This window comes from Chiloscyllium punctatum, chromosome 2, assembly GCF_047496795.1.
Source record: "Chiloscyllium punctatum isolate Juve2018m chromosome 2, sChiPun1.3, whole genome shotgun sequence".
Taxonomy (NCBI): domain Eukaryota; kingdom Metazoa; phylum Chordata; class Chondrichthyes; order Orectolobiformes; family Hemiscylliidae; genus Chiloscyllium; species Chiloscyllium punctatum.
In genome coordinates this window covers 78,760,619-78,787,361 of record NC_092740.1, presented here as the reverse complement: position 1 = coordinate 78,787,361, position 26,743 = coordinate 78,760,619, and the positions used below count along the sequence as shown (strand labels likewise).

Genomic DNA, 26,743 nt, shown 5'->3' with positions numbered 1-26,743 from the left:
GGGAATGGGAGACCACCAGGCAGGTAATACAGAGTATATCTCACTCTCCCGACAATCTTTGCCCTGAATGCTGATGACAGTGATGGCTCATCTCAGGAGTGCCGCCAGAGCCGAATCTATGGCTCCAGGGGTGGTTCAGCTGTACACTTGGATACAAAGAAGACTGGAAAGCAACAATTATAGGTAATTCAAAACTTGGGAGCAGATAGACATTTCTACAGCCACGTGTATGATTCCAGGCTGATGTTGTCTCCCTGGTCATGACCAAGTCTGTCACTAAGCAGTTTCAGAGCGTCCTGGAGAGGGTGTGTGAACAGCCTGCAGTTTCCGTCCACATCAGAGCCAATGATATTGGTAGAAAGAAGGCTATGGCCCTGCCATCAGAATTGAGAGATAGGGAGAAAATTATCAAGTAGCACCTTAAAGGTAGTCTGGATTAGTCCCAGTGCCATGTTCACATGAGTACTGGAGTAAATGGATAAGATAAGTGAATGGCCGGCAAGTTGTTGCAGTAGGAAAGGCTTTAGATTCTTGGGACATTGGGACCCACGCTTTGCTGGATGGGTTGTACCTGAATAGAACTGGGAGTAAGTCCCTCATGGGATGTTTTGTTACTGCTATTGGGGAGGATTTAAACTGGTTTGGCATGGGATGGGAGCCAGGGGTTGATTCCGTTGGGACAAAATCAGAGATGAAAATGAAAGGCAGAAATTAGTTGATGAGTCTGGAATGGAGAGGAAATAGAGTTTGGCAGTGCTCAAGGATATATATTTTAATGCAAAGATTATAGCAAACAAAACAGACAAGCTAAGGGTATGAGTACAAATGTGGTAGTATGATACCATAACTATTACAGAAACATGTCTTTAAGAGGGATAGACATGGCAGCTCAACACGCATGGTTACAGGGTTTTCAGATGAGATGGTGAGAGGGGAAAGAAAGGAACTGGAGTGGTGATTTTGGTCAGAGTAAATTACAGTGATAAGTAGAGATAATCTGTTAGAAGGATTATTAAATGAGGCCATATTTATTTAACCAAGGGAAAAAGAGAGGCAACCAGGACTGGGTGTATACTATACACCCCAAAAAGTTAGAGAAGGAGGGGCAATATGATGCAAGGATCATTAAATGAGACTTTAGGGGAACCTCAATTATCCATACGAGATGGGCGGGCACTATTTCGTTCGGACAATTGATTATTCAGTTAATCAATTCAAAGTCTTTCCTCTGGAGCTTGGAGTTTTCTATGAAGTCTGCTGTCTGTTCAGGATATGAGCAGCAGCACACCGCACACGAGCCCTCACCCCGCCTCCCAATCCCGTCCGCCCCCAATACCGCACCCCCACACCTCCCCTGCCCGCCCCCATCCTTATCCCCTGCATTACCCCCAAACCCCATCCAACACTGCCCCTCCATCCGCCCCCAAACCCCGTCCAAGATGGCCCCCCCCGCCTGCCCCCACCCCACATTCCACGTGACCCCTGTCCGCCCCCAACACTGCCCCTGCCTGTCCCCAACACTGCCCTCGCGTGACCCTGGTCTGCACCCAACTCCACCCCCTTTCGCCCCGCCCCTGCCCCCTCTCCGGGGCAGCTGGACTAGACACTAATAAGACTGCTGCGGCTGCTACTTCCTTTTGCAGGGTGAGTCTCCAAATAGCACGCACGCGTGCGTGCACACAGACATATGCACAACTTTTTACTGTAACTTTTTGACAGGTTCAACCTCTGCCCTGTACAGGACAACGTTAGAGAGATTATCCAGGGAAGGGGTGTTTAGAAAAAGTGTGTGAAGAGAGGGGAGGGGGGAGGTCAGTCGTTTAGAGATGGTGCCTGTGCTTGCATCAGTCCAGAACTGTTCTCAGCAGCACTTATATTCAGTGTAAACAAAAGACGTGATCAGTGTTGGACACACATCTTTGTTGTAAAGTTTCTGTCGTGACCTAGAGATCACCTTTGGATAATCCAATTTTCAGATAATTGGTATTCGGACAATCGATGTTCCCCTGTATATGGATTGAGCTGAAGTACAAAAAGCTGTTCACCATTGCTCGGAATGTACTATATACCACAAACAAGGGAAGATAGAAGAGCAAATATATAGGCAAATCCCAGAAAAGTGCAAAAAGAATAAGAGTCTGATAGTAATATATTTCAATTAACCCAATACTAACCAGAATATTGTGTGAAATGAATTAAGAGAACAGAATTTCTGAAATTAATTTAGTAGACTTTCTTTTTTGGCAATATGTGGCAAGTCCAATAAGAGAGGGTGCAACTTCGACTCAGTTTTAGGAAATCAAGCTTGGCAGGTAGAAGCAATGGGAGAACATTTTGTTGCTAATGATAATTCAGTTGGTTCAAACATAATGAAGGAAAAGGATAAGGATAATACAGGAATTAGACTTCTATATTGGTACAAAACCAATTTTACAAAGTTAGAAATTATTTTGCAAAAGTAGGCTGGACACAGCTAACTGAAGGTAAATTAATGTCACAGCAGTGGAAGACTTCAAAGGGGATATTCAGGTGTTCAGACTAAACATCTTCCTTGTCATGAAAATAGATCATTAACCCTGAAATCTGAAATCATTGGTGGATGTATGGAACGTTAAATTACAAAGTGTGTTTTCTTTTAGAAAAATGACATACACATGAAAAGATATCTGAAAATGAAAAATTGGTGCCTGTGTAAAATCTCTGCATGGATTACACCAGGACCTGAGAGAAATTCAGGAATGTTACAACTGAAGAGTATAAAGGGAACTTCTGATAGCTATACTTCAAAGGAGGAGATGCCATTCAAAAAAATGAACTGTGGTCTCTTGTATCCCAGACTGCAGGCACATAGATAGAAAAAAATATGAATTAAAAGAAAAACAATTCAGGGTAAAATATATATTTGTGTTTTATCCTTCCAGGAAATCACAAGTAAGGGAGTTAAAAAAGCAACTACTACCCCTGAACTTCATTAGCTACTATGCTAGGGAGCCAGCATGCTAGTGTGCCAGCTTATGATCAACTTCCACTATACTAAAATGTACCATGAAGGGGAACAGCCGAAAACATCCACGGGACACTCTTGAATTTATGGATTATAAAAAACAGACTGTCTCTCTGCTGAAGAGCAGGTCAAGTCAACAATGTTGAAGAATACCTTTCAAACAACTGCAGTACCAAAAATCACCAAACAACTCCTCAACCACAAAAGTCAGCACAACCAGTATAATCTATTTTAACTGCCACAACATTTCACAATCTATTCCTCATAGGGAAATTATTGCAATCAGTTCTGAGACAAGATAAATTTTCAATTAGAAAGGAGTGGATTAATTCAAGGATAATTAGCATGGATTTATTAAAGAAAGGTTATGTTTGCAAATGTTCTCTCTGGAGCAGAAGAGGCTAAGGAGAGATCTGATCAATGCATCAAGGCTGCTTTCGACAAGAGTCATTGAGTCATAGAGATGTACAACACTGAAACAGACCCTTCAGTCCAACTCATCCATGCTGACCTGGCAGCACCCGGCCCATATCCATGCAAACCCTTCCCATTCATATACCCATCCAGATGGGTGTTTAAATGTTGCAATTGTACTAGCCTCCACCACTTCCTCTGGCAGCTCATTCCATACACGTTCCACCCTCTGAGTGAAAAAGCTGCCACTTTGATCTCTTTTAGATCTTTTCCCGCTCAGCCTAAACCTATGCCCTCTAGTTCTGGACTCCCCCACCTCAGGGAAAAGACTTTGTCTATTTATCCTATCCATGCCCCTCATAATTTTATAAACCTCTATAAGGTCACCCCTCAGTCTCCAACACTCCAGGGAAAACAGCCCCAGCCTATCCAACCTCTCCCTATAACTCAAATCCTCCAACCCTTGCAACATCCTTGTAAATCTTTTCTGAACCCCTTCAAGTTTCACAACATCTTTCCGATAAGAAGACCAGAATTGCACGCAATATTCCAACAGTGGCCTAACCAATGGACTGTACAGTCGCAACATGACCTCCCAATTGCTGTACTCAATACTCTGACCAATAAAGAAAAGAATACTAAATGCCTTTTTCACTATCCTATCTACCTGTGACTCCACTTTCAAGGAGCTATAAACCTGTACTCCAAGGTCCCTTTGTTCAGCAACACTCCCTAGGACCTTACCATTAAGTATATAAGTCCTGGTAAGATTTGCTTTCGCAAAATGCAGCACCTCACATTTATCGAAATTAAACTCCATCTGCCATGGATTTTCCTCCGTATTTTCCTGGGTGGTCTCTTCTTTGGTCTTCTGCTGCACAACCTTTCTTATGGACAGGTACCTTTCAGAGAGCTACTTGGGTAGCAGTCTATACTTGTTGGTGGAGAAAGTGAGGACTGCAGATGCTGGAGATCAGAGCTGAAAATGTGTTGCTGGAAAAGCACAGCAGGTCAGGCAGCATCCAGGGATATATTTCCCTCCCCTCCCCTATCAGCATTCCAAAAAGAGCACTCCCTCCGCGACTCCCTTGTCAGGTCCACACCTTCCACCAACCCAACCTCCACTCCCAGCACCTTCCCCTGCAACCGCAAGAAATGCAAAACCTGCACCCACACCTCCCCCCTTACTTCCCTCCAAGGCCCCAAGGGATCCTTCCATATCCACCACAAATTCAGCTGCACCTCCACACACATCATTTACTGCATCCACTGCATCTGATGCAACCTCCTCTATATTGGAGAGACAGGCCGCCTATTTGCAGAACGTTTCAGAGAACACCTCTGGGACACCTGGACCAACCAACCCAACCACCCCGTTGCTCAACACTTCAACTCCCCCTCCCACACCACCAAGGACATGCAGGTCCTTGGACTCCTCCATTGCCAGACCATAGCAACACGACGGCTGGAGGAAGAGCGCCTCATCTCCCGCCTCGGAACCTTCCAACCACAAGGGATGAACTCAGATTTCTCCAGTTTCCTCATTTCCCCTCCCCCCACCTTGTCTCAGTCCGAACCCTCGAACTCAGCACCACCTTCGTAAGCTGCAATCTTCTTCCTGACCTCTCTGCCCCCACCCCCACTCCGGCCTATCACCCTCACCTTAACCTCCTTCCACCTATTGCATTTCCAACGCCCCTCCCCCAAGTCCCTCCTCCTTACCTTTTATCTTAGCCTGCTTGGCACGCTCTCCTCATTCCTGAAGAAGGGCTCATGCCCGAAACGTCGATTCTCCTGCTCATTGGATGCTGCCTGACCTGCTGCGCTTTTCCAGCAACACATTTTCAGCTACACTTGTTGGTGCTTGGCAGTTCTCCCCCAACTGTTCAAAATATCCGATTTTATACCCCAAGACATCAGATCATTTCATTTGCTTGATGTCATCAAAGCACTAAATTCATATTTGATTGGATTTTGTTCTCTGGGGCATAATTTAAACTGATTGGCCAAATTTGAAATTGGTTTTGCACCATGGCAACACAGCACCAGCTACTTGGGTCAACCAACATTTTTAAATTGTTCAGCACACTCTGTGCTTTCAGCCATTGCCAGCTTCCTCTCTCACTTAAAGGCACAGTATACACCTACACCTTCATAACATTAGCATTGACCAGAAACTCAACTGGACACACCATATAACCACAGTGGTGACATGAACAGTTTAGAGACTAGGACTAGTGAATAACTCATCACCTGACCACTAAAGCCTGTCCACCATCTTCAAGGCACAAGTCAGATTGTGATGGAATACTCCCCACTTGCCTGATGGTGCAGCTCCAACAACACTCAAGAACATTGACACCATCCAGGACAAAACAGCTTGCTAGATTGGTATCACACTACTCTCTCCATCACTGACACTTAGTTGCAGCAGTGTATGCTATCTACGAGATGCACTGCAGAAATTCACCAAAAATCTTGAGCTAGAATCTCAAAACTCACAACCACTTCCATCCACAAGGACAAAGGTAGCTGATAAATGTGTGTAAGCCACTCACCATCCTGATTTGGAAATATATCATCATTCCTTCAGTGTTGCTGGTTTGAATTCCTAGAATTCCCTATCTAACAGTATTGTGGATCTACCTACAGCACATAGACTACAGCAGTTCAAGAAGGCAGCTCATCACCACCTTCTTAAGGGCAACTGGGAATGGACAATAAATGGTTTTACAGCCAGTGATGCCCACATTCCACAAATGAATTTTGAAAAATTGAGGACGTGTGCGTAGAGGAAGGTAGATGGGAACTGCCTGTTTTTCTTAGCAGTGAGGTCACAGACTGTTTTAAACTGAATGGTTGAAAGATTAGAGGAGAGACAAAAATATTTTTCACCCAGAGAGTGGCTGGGGTCTGGAACTCACTGTCCTTGCCCTCTCTTACTTGCACTTGATTCCAGACCCATAGAATTGTCTTTGACTTTCAAATGTGCTCTGAAATGGCCTAGTAAGCCACTTAGTTGTATTAACTTACTACAAAAATGTCTAAGAATAAAACTCAATGGACCATCCAAGTGACCAACCACAGGACACAACAAAAGCACAGCCTGACCAGTGAACCCTGCAAAATCCTTCTTGATAACATCTAGGAATTTGTGTCAAAATTAGAAGAATTTCCCACACATAGTCAAGCAACAGTTTGACAAAGTTACATACTCCCAATATCATATCAAAGTCTGAGATTCAATTACATCCCAAAAGTGCCATTATCACGAGCATGGATCATAACCTCTGATCCTGAAGAAGGGCTTATGCCCGAAACGTCGATTCTCCTGCTCCTCTGTTGCTGCCTGGCCTCCTGTGTTTTTCCAGCACGACATTTTTCAACTCTGGCCTCCAGCATCTGCAGTCCTCACTTTCTCCTCATAATCTCTGATCACTTATGGATTTATTGAAGTCTTGAACAAATGTTTTGTCCGGATGCCAAGGCTGACTGATAAAAAACTAAAACGTCAGTATCTTGCTTTGAGTGCTGCAAGCTAAACAACCAATCAAAATGAAACAGGACAAAAGAACTTCAGCTGGCCTGCAAAGTCCGGCACAGGCACTCAACTGTTCACCTACAAACATCAATGCTATTGTATCGCTCAACATAATGTCTACAATATCCGATCAGCAATCAGAGACTGATCTGTATATCTTTTCTAATTTTCTTGGATTCATTTTGCATTTCTAATCTCTAGTCAATGGGCAGATGTTTTAGAGGAAGTAAATGGTTCACTAGACAAAAAGTACAAGGTAAACAAATGGCACTAAAAGCCAGTAAGTTCCTGGAACTGTTGGAATACATCTTAGGATATTAAAGAAAGTAGTTATAGAGATAGCGGATGCACTGTTAGTAATCTTTCAAGACTCCTTAGATGCTGGAAAAATGCCAGAGGATCAGCAAATTTCCACTGTCTCACATTTATTCAAATAGGGAAGGAGATAACTGTTGGCCACATAGCCTAACATCTTTTATTGGGAAAATGTTAGAGTCTACTACAAAAGATGTAATTGTAGTGCATTTCGAAATACATAATATGATCAAGCAGAGTCAATGATCTCATTGAATGGCAGAGCAGACATGATGTGCTGAATGGCCTACTTCTGCTCTTATATCTTACAGTGAGAAGGGATGAACTTGTTCCCTTTCTTTATTCATCTAACCCAACATTACTTTACAAATGACCCCTTTCTTTGTTGATGCCCTTCTCCCAGACCAATAAATTCATGTTTAAAAGGAGCCAATTTAACCAGACTTTGTGTATGTGAATGTATATTATTTCTCCTCACATTTAATAACTAAAAACTCACTCTTTTATTAACTCAAGAAAGTCGATCCTCTGGCATTTTTCCAGCCAGACTACAAACAATGCATCCACTATCTCTGTAACTACTCTCTTTAATATCCTAAGATGTATTCTATCAGTTCCAGGGACTTATTGGCTTTTAGCCTCATTTGTTTACCTTGTACTTCTTGTCTAGTGAAAATTATATATTTACTTTCTCTAAAACAACTGCCCCTTGAATATTTATAATTTTTGGAATGGTATTAGTGTCTTCTACCATGAAGACTGATGCAAAGTATTTATTCAACTCCTCTGCCATTTCCTGATTCCCCATTATTATCTCTCCAGCCTCATTCTCCAAGCAACATTTGTTCACTTTGGCCTCTTTCTTCCTTTTATATATATTTTAAAAACTTAGTACTGTCTTGGTATCAGCTGCAAATTTATTCTCAATGTTTATTTTCTTCCTCTTTATTTTTTTGTTGGTCATCTCTTGTTGACCTTCAAAACTTTCCTAATCCTTCAGCTCATCACTAATCTTTGTTACATTTTAAGTTTCTTCTGTCAATTTTATGCTGTCCTTAACTTACCTGGTTAACCATGATTGGTTTATCTCTTTCCTATAATCCTTCTTTCTTGATACATTTTTGTTTAACTATTTTCTTAAATGTTTGTCATTTTTCCTCAACCATCTTTGCTGCTTTCCCAGTCCACTCCAGCTAGCTCTGCCCGTATTCCTTTGTAATTACCCTTACTTAAGGTTAAAAATTGTTTCTGACTCAAGCTTTCCCTTCTTAAACTGAATGATAATTTCTACTAAGTTATGGTTGTGTTTCCTCAGGGATCTTTTACTCTGAGATCATTTATTAAATCTGCCTCATTATATAATACTAGATCAAAAGAGCCGATCCCTGATTGGATCCAAACATATTGTTCTAAGAACTAAGAAATTGTTCCTAATACAATCGATGTATTTGCCCTCATTGCTACCTCTGCCAGTTTGACTTTCCCTATCTACATGTAGATTAAAGTCACCTGTGATTACTGTACTAGGAGAAAGTGATTACTGTAATGTCTTTTTTACATGCTGTTATTACCCTCTGAATTATTCACTCACTTACGATATAGATACTGTTCAAGGGCCTATAGTCTACACCTGACAGTGTCTTCTTCCCCTTGTTGTTCATACTTCCACCCATGTAGATTCCATATCTCTGAATCCAACAGCATTTCTTGCTATTATACTTATCCCATCCCACACTAACAAAGCTACCCCACTACTCTTTCCTTTCTGCCTGTCCTTTCAAAAAGTCACATACCACTGAATACTTAGTTCCCAAATTTGGTCTCTTTGTAACCATGTCCTTAACTTGGCTATAAATTCATACAAATTACCTTCATTGATTAGTTGACAAATTAGGAATCTTGTCTGGAACTATATTAAACTGGGGAACTTTGCCTTGCCTGAAGACTGGCCATAACACTGTCTACATAGTCCAAAAATAGTCTTGTTGCCAGCCTGGATTTGGAACGTCCTTTATGTCCACAAAAATAGGCGTAATGTAATCTGGCCAGTTAGCATCCTAACAGTCTACTCTCAATCATCAGCAAAGTGATGGAATGAATCATTGACAGTGCTATCAATTGGCAGTTTCTCATTAATAAACTTGTCAGTGGTATACAATTTGGATTCCAATAGATCACTCAGCTCCTGACATCACTACATTGATTCAAACAACAAAACAGAATTCAAAAGGTGAGGTGAGAGTGACTGGCCTTGGTATCATTGCAACATTTCACCATCTGTGGCACAAAGGAGCTCTGGAAATATTGAAGCAAATGAGGATCAGAGGAGGGTGGCATTGGAACTCTCCACTAGTTGGTTAGCACAAAGGAACATAGTTGTGCTTGCTGAAGACCAACTACTCAGTTTCAGGACAGCAAGAGTGCCTCAGACAAGTGTGCACAGCCGAAGCACCTTCAGTAGCTTCATCAGTGACATTGCCTCCAACATAAGGTCAGAAGTAAGGACATTTACCGATGACTGTAGTATTTAGTTCCATTCACAAGTTCTCATATACTGAATAAATTGGTGCCTGCATGCAACAGGACATGGACAACATTCAAGTTTGAGTTGAAAGGTGTGGCACTGGAAAAGCACAGCAGTCTGAGGAGCAAGAGAGTTGACCTTTTTGGGCATTAGCCCTTCAAACACATTCAGGCTTGAGTTAAAAGGTTGCAAATAAGATGTGTGTGACAAAAATGACAGACAATAATTATCTCCAATAAGGGATGATCTAACTATTTCTACTTCATATTCAATGGCATTACCAATACCAAGTTCCCCACTATCCACATTCTTGGGGTTATCATTGACAAGATACTTAACTGGATTAGCCAAATAAACAGTAGATCAGAAGTTGGAATTCTGTGGTAATTAACTCATTACCTGACTCCATCCACAAGCTGTGAAGTGGTAGAATATTCCAGAGTTGAATGGAAGAGTCTGGCTCCAACATTTAAAAAACATTCAATGCCATAGAATACAAAGTAGCCCACTTGATAATATTCCATCTACCACATTCAATATGCACTCCTTCCACTCGTGTCAGACTGTGGCTACAATGTACTATCTCCAAGATGCCCTGCAGTAACTCACCAAGCTTCTATTACAACATCATCCAAAGTGGTGATCTTTGGCACTTAGAAAGAGGTCAGCAGACATATGGGAGTACAATCAAATGCAAAATCCTCTTCAAGGGATACGACCTGACTCAGAAATATATAACTATATCGTCACTGCCACTTGTTCAGAATATAGGAATACTGGCTTTGCCAGCAACACCTATATCCCATGAATGTTTTTTTTTAAATACTCAGTTTATACCTGTTTAGTATTTAACTCTTCTGGATAATAAGGTAGTTGAAGGCCAATAATCTCAGTTACCCAGGACACTGCTGTAGGTGACTTTTTAGGGCATCTTCAAAGCATAATCATCTTTGCTCCCTGATCAAACATTTTCCCTCCAGCCTACCATCAGAGGATGAGGAATCTGCTGATAGTTACATAGATTTCAGATCCATCCCAATTGCTCAGATGATGAAGCAGCCATCCTCTTACATATATTTTTATTGCCTTAAGGAAATTTCCCACGAGTATAAGTATTATGCATAACTAAAAATAAGAGGGAGGAATGACTCCAGTTATATTACAACTGTATTACAACAAAGCAGTGTGAACATTTACTGCTAAATAGAATAAAGAATGAAATTTTAAAAACTTAAAACAATGAAAAATAAAGTCCAGGATCTTAATGCTCTTCCCCATTTCAAAGATCATGAATAGAAGCACAGTGTGGCCATGTCCTCCAAAATCTTCTGAGGCACTGGCAGTGAATTGAAAAGAATGAAAATGAGGCAAAGTGCAGGGTTTTGCAAACACCTTCATCCTAAGCAGACACTCCATCAGCAGACACTCAGCCGCCCTTAAATTTATACTGTTTCCTCTGGTCTAAAAAGTTCCAGGATGCAGACACTTCCCGTGCTTTGCTGCCCTCAGTACAGAAATCGTCAAAGGCCACCTGCTGTGCAGCGAATGTTTGATTGAACAGCTAACTCACCCAGACCACATGGTTAGAGGTTCAGTGCCAACCAACAATCCAAACTACAAGGTGGGGGTGGGAGGTGACAAAAATACTCATTACCTCCAGGTCACAGCTAATGTAACTCAGTTGTCAGGGTAATGTAACCCATGCTCAGTCAATCAATATTCAAGAAGTTTCATCCACCTAACTACATGTAGCTCTCTTTCAAATTGCCATCATTTTAAAAATGGTGTGAAAAACATTCCAGTTTGGGCTACTAACATGTACTCCAAATAAATTTCCTTCAAATTACCACCCTAAAAAGCACAGCTTCCCTTAGTCAATGGCATTACCATTGCTGCAGATCACTATTGACCAGAAAGTTAACAACATCACTATATAAAGAGTGACCTAAAGGCAAGGAATTCTATAGTGAGTGACTTGTTTCCTGATTTCCCCAAAGTCTGCCCATGACCACAAGGCACAAATTTGGAGTGTGATGAAATACTCCCCACCTACTCGGGTGTGTATCTTCTACACAGAAGAAGTTCAACATCATCCAGGCCAAAGCAGTCAGCTTGATCGGTATCCAATATACCACCGTGACATTCACTGCCTTCACCACCAGCTCCTTTTACACGACTGCACTACAGCAACTTATCTAGACTTTTTCTAGCACTTCACAAATCATTTACTCCTACCACCTAGAAGAATAAGGGCAATGGGTGCATGATGATATCACCACCTGCAAGTAGGAAAAATGTGACTTGAGACAGGACAATATAAATGTAAACATGATTTAGAAATCTGCTTATTGCAGCAAAATGTGAAACAGGATCAATGACAGATTATTTGTGCACTCTATGTGTACTATTTTCATAATATAGAATGACGTAATGAAACAAATAATACAGAATTAAAGCTAACCTACCAACCCTTTAATACAAACTTGTTACAATTCCACTATAGTAATACATTAATACATTACGTCTAATCTGCATTTACCTGTGATAGACCTGACTTCAGGTTTCTTGGGTTCAGGCCTTCTGAGATGCTTTGGAAGCTTATCATTTTCAATATGCCATTTTTTCAAACACTGTGGCTCATGAATACTTATAGATGTAGTTCCATATTCTCTGCCACAAAGATAGCAGACAACTGTTCGTGGGCGTCTAATTACTGGTGGCTAAAGACAAATGTTAAGCTTTAGTCATTTAATTCAAACACTATGAAGTACTAAAGGCACATAGAAGGAAGACATATAACTTACATATATATGCAGGAAGCTATAACTAGATGAGCACAATTTATTAACAAAATAGAGTAAAATTTTGCCACTGTTTTTGAAAGCTTAGTCAGACTTCTTTCTACCAATTTACATTATAATTGAGTATTACACTTTTGACTGCTTATGTACTTTATTTCCCTATTGGAACACAAGCAAGAAAATCAAATTACTTAGACGTAATACAAATCCCAGTGGGTTATGAGCACTACTCTCATAAATAAAATAGATCATCTCACTGTCACACCATTTTCACATTGCACTGGATTTTTACAGACTTAGAGGGTCTCTAGATTAGTCCCCATTCCAGAAGTCCCACCACAAACACAACACTTATCAGTTTTGCAAAATTAAGAAATGGAGTGGGTATTAGTTTGCATATCCATGGTTCACAGAGGTAGTTGCACATATAGAGATTCAGCTCTTTTTAAAAGTATTCATCCTTCATTTGTGGGCTATCTGAGACATGATCCATGGCCTTCAGACATTTGAACAAAAAGAGTTGTTTGGAGATATCCAGGTATCCTTTTGGGAGAGGTCATGTTCCCTGTTGAATTGTTAAAATTAGACATGACTGTGTTTAGAAATGGACTGAATGGAACTGTCAAGCTGTCAAGGCATTTAAAACTTGAAGCACTTTAAATTTGGGGGGGAAGAAAACACTTCTTTTGGGGAAAAAATCAGTGCTTTCAATATCAATAAACTATTTGTTGACATAAGGCTGAGGCTTATCGGAGAACCAGCACAGACGTGGTTGAAATGCTCCTTCTATACCATAACAATTCTGTGATTCTGTAATTATATGTTTAGTGCTGCATGAATGATTCCACAACCTATTAGTATCACCGCAGAAGGCTTGTAAATTCACAATCTGATTGACAACCTCAACCAAGTCTTTGATGTGAGGCTATGAGTACAAATGTGTACCCATAAAGGTTTATGGTACTTGGTAGACATCACATGAGATTTATCAACAAGATTTATATTTCAAAAGTCATCAATAGAAACTTACAGTTTTATGCTATTACATCTCAACATGGCTCCTGAAGTCTGCTCAGTGAATACTGAATGAATCGGCATGCATGGTAATCACGGCAAAGGGTTGAGACCAAAATTTGCCACTAAATTGATATAGAGATTATAAAGAGCCATAGGGTGTGGAGTGGAGAGTATGGTTGGCATTGGAAGCTATGAGTGTGGGTAGAAAGGCACATATTGCATAGAGGTTGAGGGGTCATTAGGGTATGGGTAGAGTAGTATTGATTGGCATGGAGGATATGAAGGACCATGAGGCTGGCTAGGGAGCATGAGGTGGCGTGAGTTGGCTTGGGTCATGCATAGGGAGTGTGTGAGGGTTGAGGACTAGAAAGTGTGTTGGTTTTACATCAAGTCCTGGAGCATTGGGGCAGTCTCTCGCAGCCCAACTATCACACCCAGCAAACCTCATGACTGTGTCTACGTTGTTTCTTGAGGTGGCAGCCCCAATTCATGTTACCATCTACCCTCACCAGGAACAAACATCACTGGACTCTAAACATTAACTCTGTTTTCTCTGCACAGATTCTACCAGGCCTGCTGAGTTTCTCCAGCAATTTCTGTTTAGTTACAAAGAAAGCTGCATTTGGTGACAGTGTGATTGCTGAATGTAGAACTGCAGGCAATGCAGTGACCACCCATGAGACATCACTGCTAGCGATGCCACTGATAGCTGCTGTCTACCTCAAAGAATAGGAACATTGAGCAATTCAATAATGCTTTATAAGTGTAATTCCAATGAAGCATTTGTTTTCAAATGATTCTCTGATGCAAAGTCTTAAATTTTGTGTGATATTACTCTGCCAGCCTAACGTAATGGGTTAGGGTTCACAGAATACTTACCTTCAAAAAAAATTTCAAATTTCTGGGACTTTCAATGTATGTCTCCAGACCTTGGTCTCCATGCTCATTGCCTCACTGACTATCTGACTCTGGACTTCTCACTGTCTCCCTGCTGTACACTGCCATACACAGTCACTGCTTCCTGCACCCTGCACGAGATAGAACTGGTCAATGAGAGGTTAGGAGTGGGCCAGGAATGTAGACAGCAAACTGGTCACTGAGCAGTTTAAGCAAGAGAGTGGTGAGTGTTGAAGTGCACACTATGACATCAGTGATACTATTCCTTTGACTGTAGGTAGAATGCATGTTGACTTCATGTTCTGCTCCATATCACTGGCAGGAGGTTCTGCAATGAAGAGGAGACCATCTGGGCACTTTCTGCTCAATCACATGTCATTGTTTTCCTGACTCTGCACTCTCAACTCAGAGGCAAAAACTTATTTCAAAATATAAACATTTTAAATGATTCCTGTTGAACTTATGGTACACAAAATATAACATTCTGACAAAAATACTACATATTCTGATATACTTTCTCCACCCTACCTGAGAGAATTTCTCTGCCTTTTGAGTTACTATCCTAAATTCCACCTTCCTTTCACATTAAAAAAAAGCGACCTTGCCTTCCATTTCCATCTCTGTCTCAATACCTCTTCTGCAGTCCAGTTTCTGCACAAAGTGCCAAGACCAAATAGTCAGAATTATGAACATTTAATTTATGACCATGACCTCTTAACATTTCTATAATGTTCAGCATGAATGATTCTACTATTATCTTCCATTAATTCATCTAACAAAGGAGGGCTCTGCAGGGTTATCAGGGCCAGGTTTGCCATTTTCATTTCCAGTATCTAGGGTGTTGTGTGTCTCATTTATTTCCTTTCTTATAATTGAATAGCTTATTAGGACATTTCAGAGGTGGTTAAGAGTCAATGCCACTGCTGTGGATCTGAGGTCACAGGTGCAGGTCGTTCTGCAAAAATGCACATTTCGTTAACGTGAATTTGCTGCAACGTGATTGATGAACTGGGGACGCTGTTTCTAAAGCATACACTTTTAAAATGTGTGTTGGCTGTAACACAATTACACTGTCAACATTTTAAGTGCTATTTCTAAAGTGATTTTTCTATAACACAGGATTACACAAAAATGTAACCATTGCGTTTAGAAGAACTATCTGTCATCCAAATTAATTAAGGATGCCATACAGGGCACTAGTGAACAAGGTGGATACTTATGACAATTAGCAATAGTTTCATGATCACTATTAGATCATGAGCTTTTAGCTCCAGGTTTATTTGTTAAATTTAAATTCTACCAGATGTCATGGTAGGATTTGAACCATGTTCTGAGAGCATTAAACTGCACCTCAAGACCACTAACCAGGTTTCATTCCTACTACACTAATTGTCAAACATCATCTTTCACCCTCCCAGTCTCACCACCGACCTGTACTTAGTCACATTTGTTCTCAGATCTAACAGCTTGAGCTGCCTTCAGCAGTTATTGACAACCCCTCTGTCATTGAGCTCCCTTCTTCTGTCTCCCATAATCCTTCTTCAAATCACCATGATGTGACCTTCCTCACCTGTCAGCAATGCCTGATCTTTCCCTTCCACAAACACCCACATATTCGTCTCCCTGAACAGCTGCAATCAAAGTCAATCTAATAATCCAGCAACTCCTCCATAGTTCAACAAAGTTCTCATGCAATAAAGATAGTGCCTACTCACTCCAAAATCTCCAGGAAGACTACCTTAGTGGCTGCACTCCACCTTTAACATTTGTGAATTTGAAGGCACATGTTTTTCATTTGCCAGCATTATTGAAAAGGTACAAGTTAATGTGGTGACCATATGTTTTAACGAATATGCATGACATGCTAATGCATTAAAAATAATTTCCCACTGTTTGCTGCTGGGAACAAACCATGATCCATCTTTAATCCTCTGCCAACTTACTTTCCAATATCCTTCCTACTATCGCAAAGCTGAAAATTCACCTCCTGCACAATTAAGTGCCCCCATCCTCCTCACTTTCCACTCCTGGGAGTTTCACTGTGTTTTTGATTTCAAAATCTAAGGCATTAATATAAATTGTAAATAACAGCAGTCCCAGCAGTAAGTCTTGGAGAAACTCACTTTCCACTCACTTCCACTCTGATTAGCTTCTCATTACTCCCACTCTCTGCTTTTCATCTTGCATCTAGCTAGTTATTCATGTTGTTACTTATTCCATAATTCTGCATATTCTCTGCTTATTCATTCATCTATTTTGTAGCACTTTATTGAAGGCCTTTTGGAAATGTAACTAAATGATATTGAGATTCAGAAAATAGGATCTCCCTTTTTAAAATCCATGCTTACTTTTCATTAATATATTAGATGTTTTTCTAATTTCTTCGACTTTAGAGGTTCCATTCTTTTTCTTACCACTGATGTTAAACTGACTAGTGGATCATTCTCTGATAAGTTTACCTTCTTAAGTACAACATTAGCTATCCACAGGTCCTTTTGCATTGTATCTTTAGCTGACAAATTATTATTTTGTTAGTAATAATTGTACCATACCAATAGTGTATGGTACTTCAACTATCTCTTTATTAGGTTATTTAAAAATGCATTTCAGCACTATGATACTTATCCTCTTTCAGTTTGATTAGTTTGTTCAATATTTCTCCTTTTTTTCATTTTGACTGAAATTAGGTTGTTTCTAATATCTTCTTTTAATGTTATATCAATTTAATCCATCTCTTTGATAAATATTGACACAAAATAATTATTTAATATTTCTGCCATTCTGCTACTAGTACATGAGATTTAACTCTGTTGATTCCTATAGTGGCCTTATTCCCATCCAAACTTCCCTTATTTTGTTCAGATGTCTATAGAATATTTTATCATTTTAATTTATGTACCTAATTTAAGTTCATAGATCTTCTTTTAATATTTTGGCCTTCCTTCTAATTTCCTTATATTGTCCCTCTCACCCATTGTCCACGTACTTAGTGAATATTTTCCTTACCATCACTTTTTCCCTCAAGCCTTTATTCATCAATAATATCTCACCAATGTTTAGTTAATTTTGTTTTAGGAGAATATATTTTCCTGGGTTTTTTGATCACCATTCTCTATCATTGTTTGGCAATGTAATTGTGTATTTTATCTTCCAAAGAGCCATTCCCAGTCTCTCAACATCATCTTCTCTCTAATCTATTGTTCTTTTTTCATGCATATATCATTTTAAATTGCTGTCTTAAAATGTTTCATCTTACGATCATAATTCCTAACTAGTCCTGTATAGAAACTTCTCTTATCTGCTGTGGTTCATTCCCCATTACTACATTCTTCAGTAAAATCTCACTTACTAGATTTTTTACACATTGCATCAAAAAGGTTTTGTGTATATGTGGAGGGGCTTTTCTACTTTCTTATCCCCTTTATCTACCTCTGCTATTTGAGTTTGGGTAGTTGAAATACCACCATGATTATTATTCTTTTTTTCTCTAAGTTGGTTGGATAATCCTTCTTCCACCTCCCTGTGACTATATGATAGTTTGACAGTTGATTGGTTCTTTATCTTCATCAGTTGGATTCTATTTCTGCTTTAATGGCTGGCTGCATCACACTTTATAACTACCATTGTGTTGTCTCCAAAATGTACTGCAACTTTACTAATCACTTCTTGCTTTCCTTTTTTTCGAAATATGATATATTCTGCAATGTGTAAGTCATGATATTTCTGTAGCCATATTTCAGTGATCTCTACTATACTGTATTTGGTTCTTTGCAGGGTATAATTGTCGCCAATTCCTGTTTTAAGTCTGACCTATGTATCTAGCTCCATAGACATTTTAACTAATTTTTCACATGGAATGGGCAGAGGTTGATCATTTTGCCAACACTACAATGATTTAAGCAATTTCAAACAAAGAATTGTCCACAGGTGTATGTGTCCACTTCTGTCTATTTATTTACGTCTGTCATTTATTTTCCTTGACCTTTCAATCTTGGAAACTGAAATATTTTTCCAAGCTTCAAATGCTTGCTAAAATATTACTTCCTCGTTTTGCATTTCCTTTTAACTGTCCGTTCATTTAAATGTTACTGAGTTCATTAAATGTTACCAGTTAAGTGCTCCTGATATTCATCCATCTCTGTATCCAATGCTGAGAAAAGCAGTAATGAGAATTGCATTTTCTCATTCTGGTGGGATTTGCCTCAGTTCTTATTCATTTAGAAATTACTTGCATCAGCACATGATGATTGACTCCAATTTCATAAATGGCATTCCTCAAATATTTAACATTTCCATCCTCTACAAAGTCCAAGTGAGTTCAAACTTCACTGTCAACATTTTGGGTCATATTAAGTTCCATTTGCTCATCACTCTTTCCTTTGCCAAGCTAGTTTGGACCCTATCCATCAACACATTTGAATTTAAACTCCTCATCTTTGAATTATGGTATGTTAATATTTGCCCAACTTAATATTTAGAACATACCCCAGCTTTATATCACTTTAATCTAGTGTTCTGATTCTGTTTTATTCCCTCTTTTTGTTCTCATTTTGGCTAAGCCACAGGTGAAGTATTTGTAATAAAAGGGGTTTAAAAACTTACAGAACTGTAACCTGTACTTGACTCAGGCATTCTGGATGATGGACCTCCACCTTTTCCTTTACAGCTTCTTTGGTGCACGGAAAGTCGATCAGGCAAAAATGTTCGACCACAGTTTTCACAGGGAATGAGTTGAGCATTTGCACTTGCAAATGCTGCTGCATTAGTAGCATCAACATCATAAGAACCATCAGTTTTAACAGCCTCAGGTTTTCTTGGTTCTGGTCTTCTTTGGTGCTTTGGTAATTTCTCATTCTCAATTCGCCATTTCTGTAGACATTGAGGCTCATGCACAGCAATTGAACGTAATCCAAATTGTTTACCACATATATAGCACACTCTCGAGAGTTTTGACATAGCTAACTTTTTCAAGTCCTTAAACTTGAATTCTTGAGTTACCTCATGGAAGCAGTTTCCTTTTCAGTTGTGCAGGTATTCCTTTAATTCTTGAGAACTAGATATAAGGTTTTCTGATGATCCTCAATAAGTGAAATCAATGTCCAGTGGATGACAATGATATTCAATTTGAGCTTGCACAGTTCTAGAAGTAGACTTGATAATGAGTATAGAATTCGATTTAATGGATTACGTGTGGATCTCTTTGCAATGATTATTTTCTGTTTTAGCTGTTTTCATGGATGGTGCACTCGGGAAGACTATTTTTCACAGCTTGCTCATACTGAAAGTTGAGTTTTTGTGAACAAACTAATTTTTCAACTGTTGCTGTATCAGAATTTGTGAGAGTAAAAAAAATAGAAGAATGTGGTGACATAGGAGAATGCCTGAGAAAGGAAAAGTCTGTGTTTAAATATAACAGTTGCATTTTTGGAAACTCCAAATATACTATGCAATCAGCACATATAAGGTAGTTGCTATTTATAGTATTGTTTTGAGTATAATATTTAAACAATTTTGAGAATTACATACCATAGTGCTTCAATCCATTAAATAAACATTAGCCAACATCTTAATTATCATCCAGAAAAACAATCCAAATTCAGCCTCATCAAGATACCACAGCTTTCCATGGGTACTTTTCATATTATTGAAAGTGGATAGAGGCAATATTTTTGCCACAATTAATTTGTTTGTAAACAATATATCTCAAACTCAGTACACAGAGTTTGGTCCAAGGAAGAACCAAGCAAAAACAGTAGGTTCATATAAAAGATTTTTAAAAAAAGATTTGTTAACATTTTGAGATTGGGCAAATGGACTTTTGTTTTAGAATGCTGTGTGTTATTTTATTTAGAATGTAGTTGATTGTTTTTCGAATATATGGATTCTATTTAAAAAATTGTGTCAGCTGCTTGCTATGATATGTCCAAAATGTGAGTAGAATTTTCAAAGCAGGTTGTTGGATATAGATTGGTCTTGAGTCTCTTCAGGGAAATTAAAACTCTTAATAATAATATTTCTTTTGTAATCTTGGTACTTAAGGAACATCAACCAAGAAGGGAATGGAATAAGCTATGAAATTATAATAGCATTGAATTAATATGGTTTAACAGAGTTATGTGGCCTACTCAGTGGCCTCTTCCCTTGTTAAATATTTGCAGTGTAGTTTACAATTGAAAGAGGAAATGTAAAATCTGAAATCCCAAGCTTTTGTTGTCACTTTGCAATTTATTTTCATGTTATCTTTGTGGAAGACCTATTCTCAGAACCTCGGTTGGTCCCCAACCCTAATTTTAATTGAATTGAATTTATTGTAACATGTACCGAGGCACAGTGAAAAGCTTTATAATTTACCTGAATTTAATCTCCCTGATGAGGCTCGAGGCCAAGCTATATCCAACAACCTGCTTTGAAAATTCTACTCACATTTTGGTCAAATTATTAGCTAGCAGCTGAGGCAATGCAGAATATTCAATTAGCAAGGAGATACAGCAAGAATATTTTTCAGTTTCTGCACAGTGAAAGCTGAGATCTAGATCAAATGAAAAGTTGCTGTAGCAGCATTTGTAGTGGCTTATAAAAATGGAAAACCCACCATCGCCACAAGAGGATGTTGAACTGATTGTGGAAATGGGCTAATGTGGGAGCATGCCAGTAATATTGCACCAAGGCACCTTGTGTTCAGAATGGACCTATCATTTAGTTGGAGAATGGGGCTAAGTGAAGTTTTATTCCAATTTGAAATTCTCTAGGTGCAGATTAATCACCTATTCAGTTCAGAGACTCTCGGTCCTGATCAAAACTTTCTGAAACCTCAGCATCTGGGCTATTGGGCTTGATGAAGCGACCTATAGCTGCCTCCTATTGACCTTGCAACATACTTTGACACAGCGCAGTTCAGCTTAATTTAGTGATTACGAGCTAGGCATTAATGGTCATAGTTAGCGTTTGAGGTTCGCGTTAAATATCACCAAACGCGTCCAGTGCTATAATTTGTGAAGTTTACTGACCTGATCCTTTACATAATATTACCGACCTTACATCACCGTCATCTTCCAATCATTCCCTCTAAACTTCCATAATTTAAACCGTGGATTCGGTATTGGGACTGGCCCTGGACCCCATCAGCAGAGTTAACCTGCTATAAGGAAAAGCATCGTTCCACTGCAGCCGCGGCAACGATTGACTTGGCCGTTTCCTAGCAGCAGAATCAACACAATCGCAAACCTCCATTCACATGGTCACAGCCAGAGTGGTAAGGATGAAAGGGAATTAGGAAACGAGCCACTTCTAATTTCGTTCATATTATTGATATGAAAATATTCTTGTTTACGGTGATTTGATCTCATCTGTGACAAACTCATATTAAAAACAACATTATTGTACAAAGTGCCAGGAATATGTGCAGGCTGGTGGTGCTATCGCTTACAATGCACGTTAGTTATTATTTGAAGTGGTCACCGTGAGTCCAGAGTAGGAATGTCCTTTGGAACTATCGCTCGCTGCGCAATGGCACTCTGCTCGCCTGCAGGAAGTACAATTGCTAACAAGTTCTCATGTACCCGCGACAGTCATCTCGAATTGTTTCATTTTGTTAGGGAGAATATTTAAGAAGGTTTTTGTTATGTGAGGTATTTTTCGGCAAGATTTGTGAGTTATAATTGACTGCCCCTGTCTCCTATCGGACAATTAGAGTTGAAGTCAGACCGTTTCTCTTGATGGAGAGACGCATGTCTTCTCTATGGCTGGTTAGTAATATTTAGTAGGCTTAAGAGTTAATGTTTCCTGTACATAGTTACTGGGCTGTAATAAACTACATAGAGTCATAAAGTCATGCAACATGGAAACAGACCCTTCGGTCGACCAACCATGTTCCCAAACTAAATTAATCCCACTTGCCTGCATTTGGCCCTTATCCCTCCAAACCTTACCTATTCATGTACTTATCCAAATAGCTTGTAAATATTGTAACTGTACCTGCTTCACTACTTCCTCTGGTAATTCATGCCATGCACTAACCATTCTCTGTTTAAAAAGATTGCCACCCTCACATCCTTTTTAAAAATATCCCCCCTAGTTTTGAACTCCCTCACTGGAGGGACAAGATCTGGGCTATTCACTTTATCTATGCCCCTCAAGATTTTTAAAAAAGCCTCTATGAAGTCACCCCTCAACCTCTTATGTTCGAGTGAAAAAGATCTCAGCCTATTTTGTTAACTCAAAGCCATCATTCCCAGCAACACCCTGGTAAATCTTTTCCAAACCCTCTCCAAATTTAATGATATCCTTCCTACAGCAGGGCGAGCAGAACTGCACACAGTATTCCAGATGAGGCCTCAACATGATGTCCCAACTCTTCTACTCAAAGGTCTGAGCAATGAAGGCAAGTCCGCTAAACACATTTTAAACCACCCTGTCCACCTGTGATGCAAATTTCAAAGAAGTATGTACCTGAACCCCTAGGTCTCTCTGTTCTACAGCACTACCCAGGGCCATACCATTAATTGTATGAGTCTTGCCCTTGTTTGTTTAACCAATCTTAGATAACCTTCTTCAGTGTCTACTATATCACCAATTTTAGTGTAATCTGCAAATCTTGTTATCTGAGCTTAGTTCTGTTCGCTGAGGCTTATTCATGACTGATCCTCCACTATAGACTTCTAAATAGCACGTTAGACTCACATAGGAAGCAGGAATAATGGCAGCACTTTATTCAAAACACAAGCCCCCAGTAGTTGATAAGGTAAAAACAATGACTGCAGATGCTGAAAATCAAATACTGGATTAGTGGTGCTGGAAGAGCACAGCAGTTCAGGCAGCATCCAACGAGCAGCGAAATCAACGTTTCGGGCAAAAGCCCTTCATCAGGAATAAAGGCAGTGAGCCTGAAGCATGGAGAGATAAGCTAGAGGAGGGTGGGGGTGGGGAGAGAGTAGCACAGAGTACAATGGGTGAGTGGGGGAGGAGATGAAGGTGATAGGTCAAGGAGGAGAGGGTGGAGTGAATAGGTGGAAAAGAAGATAGGCAGGTCGGACAAGTCAAGGAGTTAGTAACTGAGCTGCAAGTTTGAAACTAGGATGAGGTGGGGAAAGGGGAAATGAGGAAGCTGTTGAAGTCCACATTGATGCCCTGGGGTTGAAGTGTTCCGAGGCGGAAGATGAGGCGTTCTTCCTCCAGTCGTCTGGTGGGAACATCTCCGAGACACCCGCACCAATCAACCAAACCGCCCCATGGCCCAACATTTCAACTCCCCCTCCCACTCTGCCGAGGACATGGAGGTCCTGGGCCTCCTTCACCGCCGCTCCCTCACCACCAGACGACTGGAGGAAGAACGCCTCATCTTCCGCCTCGGAACACTTCAACCCCAGGGCATCAATGTGGACTTCAACAGCTTCCTCATTTCCCCTTTCCCCACCTCATCCTAGTTTCAAACTTGCAGCTCAGTTACTAACTCCTTGACTTGTCCGACCTGCCTATCTTCTTTTCCACCTATCCACTCCACCCTCTCCTCCTTGACCTATCACCTTCATCTCCTCCCCCACTCACCCATTGTACTCTGTGCTACTCTCTCCCCACCCCCACCCTCCTCTAGCTTATCTCTCCATGCTTCAGGCTCACTGCCTTTGTTCCTGATGAAGGGCTTTTGCCCGAAACGTTGATTTCGCTGCTCGTTGGATGCTGCCTGAACTGCTGTGCTCTTCCAGCACCACTAACCCAGTAGTTGATAGCCAGCCATCATTTTATAACAGTGTCTCTGGTCACTACTGGGCAAACATTACATTTTAAGTATTTTAATGCCAGAAGTAATATTTTACAGGACACAAACTAAGGGTTCAGTTGTGACCCAGAATTTTATAGGATGCAGTGGCTTTGGTGGTATTTGACACAACAGATATTGCTGAGGAAAATAACTCACATTTTGCAAATTAAATTGATAATTTTTTAAAAAATGAAATTTAACTCCAAGGTATCTGAGAAAAGGAAGTCGCATGACAATGGTATTCGGCATTAGGGAGATTGTACCTGGAATATTATGTACAACTTTGACCTCCTTAAGTAGGGATATAGGTTTATTGAGAGCAACTAAGAAAGTTCACTAGGCTGATTCCTAGATGAAGAGTTTGCCTTATGACAAAAAGTTGAGCAGATTAACTCTACATTCATTGGAATTTAGAAGAATGTCCGATGATCTTATTGAGTCATACATGATTTTGAAACAATGCGGCAGGGAAGGAAATCTCCTCACAAAGGGTGACTAGGGAATGAGGAAGCAGGATTTAGAAATAAGAGGTCTTCCATTTAAAATGGAAATGAGGATCAGGAATATTTTCTCTTAGGAGGTCACATGTTTTGTAATTTTCTTTCCCAGTAAACAATGAAGACTGGCTTATTGAATATATTCAAGGCAGTAGTAGACAAATTGTTAATTGACAGGGTAGTTTCAGGCACAGTTCTGCAATTCAAATGAAAGTCTTATCGAGTAGCAGTTTACAATGAACCGAATATTCATCTACTCCTGTTTCTTTTAGTCTTATGCTGACACGAATTACAGAGTCTTATACAAGAAACACCCTACTTCTTTGCATACTGATTCTTTTTTTAGCTGATATTTCTTATACTAAACATATTAATCCCAGCTGATGTTGAAGACTCAGACAATGTAGGGGGTAGTTTGACAATTTATGTTAAGCTTTCATGTCAGCACCTGAAGCTCGATATTTTCTATTAGAACACAAGGGTAGCACTCTGCACTACCCTTTAAAATACCATTATCACACTGTCTTTTAAAGCTGATTTATTTGCCCTAAGCTCCAATGCCTCAATTATAACCATCTGAAAGAGATATGGAGTCATCACCAAGATCCATGTTCATCTCCGCTGCAACTCGCTTCTGAAACATTCCAAATGTGTTTCCACCTCTCCTATGGAACTGAACTGATCCAATTGAAATAGAGTTACTAGTAGCTCTTACTGCCTGTGAGAAATGGGCAACAACTTGTTCTGTATGTTTTCATTTCTAAAATTGCAACTTCAATCCTTTGCTGGTGAGGCCTCAGAAAATCAAGTCTTTGATATTCAGCCTTAGGCTTCTGAAGTCACCCCATAAAAATGTCCTTAACTCCTGGCATAGGGGATGTTTGAGTGAAATACTTTGCCTGCACTAGTATAACCAAACTGAACAAAATCAGCTCCTTTAGCAGTGGCAGAAAGTTGGCAAAGAAAACCCATGAAAAAGGCAAGAAAACTGTGGTTACCAACATTTTTCATTGTGGTTTTAGTGAGAGGCAAACCCACACTGGAGCAGGATCCAGGTGTATATTTATGTAGCGATCAAAAACAAGTTTGAGGAAAAACCTTTTTTTCATTGATCTATACTTCATTGTTAGTTTATATGTTCTCTCCTTCCCCATAACCTTGTGGTATTCAAGATTTTACATTTAAATTGCTTGCAAAACCACAAGTGTAAATATTAAAATAACATACTTACCATTTGAAGGTCCAATAGCTCTGATGGGGATAGAAACTAATTTCTGCCAGCTCTAAGCTTAACTTATCCACAGAAAATGATATTCCACAAGTGACATCATGGCGATTTCAACAATCATTATTTATAAAATGAGAGAAATGGATTGTCGGAAGGAGATAGAGATCAAAATATTCAGAATTTCCAAATTCATGTCACGTTCAAACTGCGTTAGAATACAACAGCGCTACTCAGTGGCTTGTATTGTTATTGGTGGCAGCAATGCTTTACGAAACAATGCAGCAAATTTGCCACCATACATACACCTGCTCATCTTTCTTAACAGTTTCCTCTTGCATCCTCTCTATTGAAAATTGCCTGTCAGCCACAAATTAAAACAGGTGAAGATTTTTGCAGAGGAGAAAAAAAATGGGTCCGCTACTAAGTGCTGTCTTTCAACGATAGTAATTGTCACCCAAGAGGCAAAAAAGACTTGCATTTTTGGAAGAGTTTCAGAGGAAGGCCACTGCATTAATGCTTGGCTTAAAAGACTTCATTTATCACAGTAAGCTTTGAACTGTAGATTTTTACAGCAGTAAATTGCAAACTTTGAGAATATTTGATTGACATCCAAAAATAATGATAAGACTATACTTGCCCCATGTAGATGTACTATTGAGCTAGTCAGATTAGGAATGACTAGGGAACAAGTGTAAACTTTGAACTCATTTTAATATTAGGTGGTATTTGTTTTCACAAGAAGTTGTCA

General features: G+C 39.8%; 1 protein-coding gene and 1 long non-coding RNA gene across 2 annotated transcripts in view; one reads left to right on the top strand and one right to left on the bottom strand.

Annotated features, from left to right (window-relative positions):
* Positions 1-4,572, top strand: part of LOC140485970 (uncharacterized) — a 60,276-nt gene extending 55,704 nt beyond the window's left edge. Inside the window, exon 4 of the long non-coding RNA XR_011962487.1 lies at positions 2,922-4,572. This is a non-coding gene — a long non-coding RNA (uncharacterized lncRNA). The remainder of the gene's footprint in view (positions 1-2,921) is intronic.
* The window catches only part of LOC140485967 (zinc finger protein 474-like), a 36,914-nt gene extending 14,901 nt beyond the window's left edge, over positions 1-22,013 (bottom strand). The window contains exons 1-3 of the mRNA XM_072584410.1: positions 21,521-22,013; positions 19,116-19,894; positions 12,338-12,518 (exon numbers count right to left, since the gene is read on the bottom strand). Coding sequence (XP_072440511.1) covers positions 12,338-12,518; positions 19,116-19,469 — 535 coding nt within the window. The 5' untranslated portion in view covers positions 19,470-19,894; positions 21,521-22,013. The remainder of the gene's footprint in view (positions 1-12,337; positions 12,519-19,115; positions 19,895-21,520) is intronic.
* Between the last annotated feature and the right edge of the window lie 4,730 nt (positions 22,014-26,743).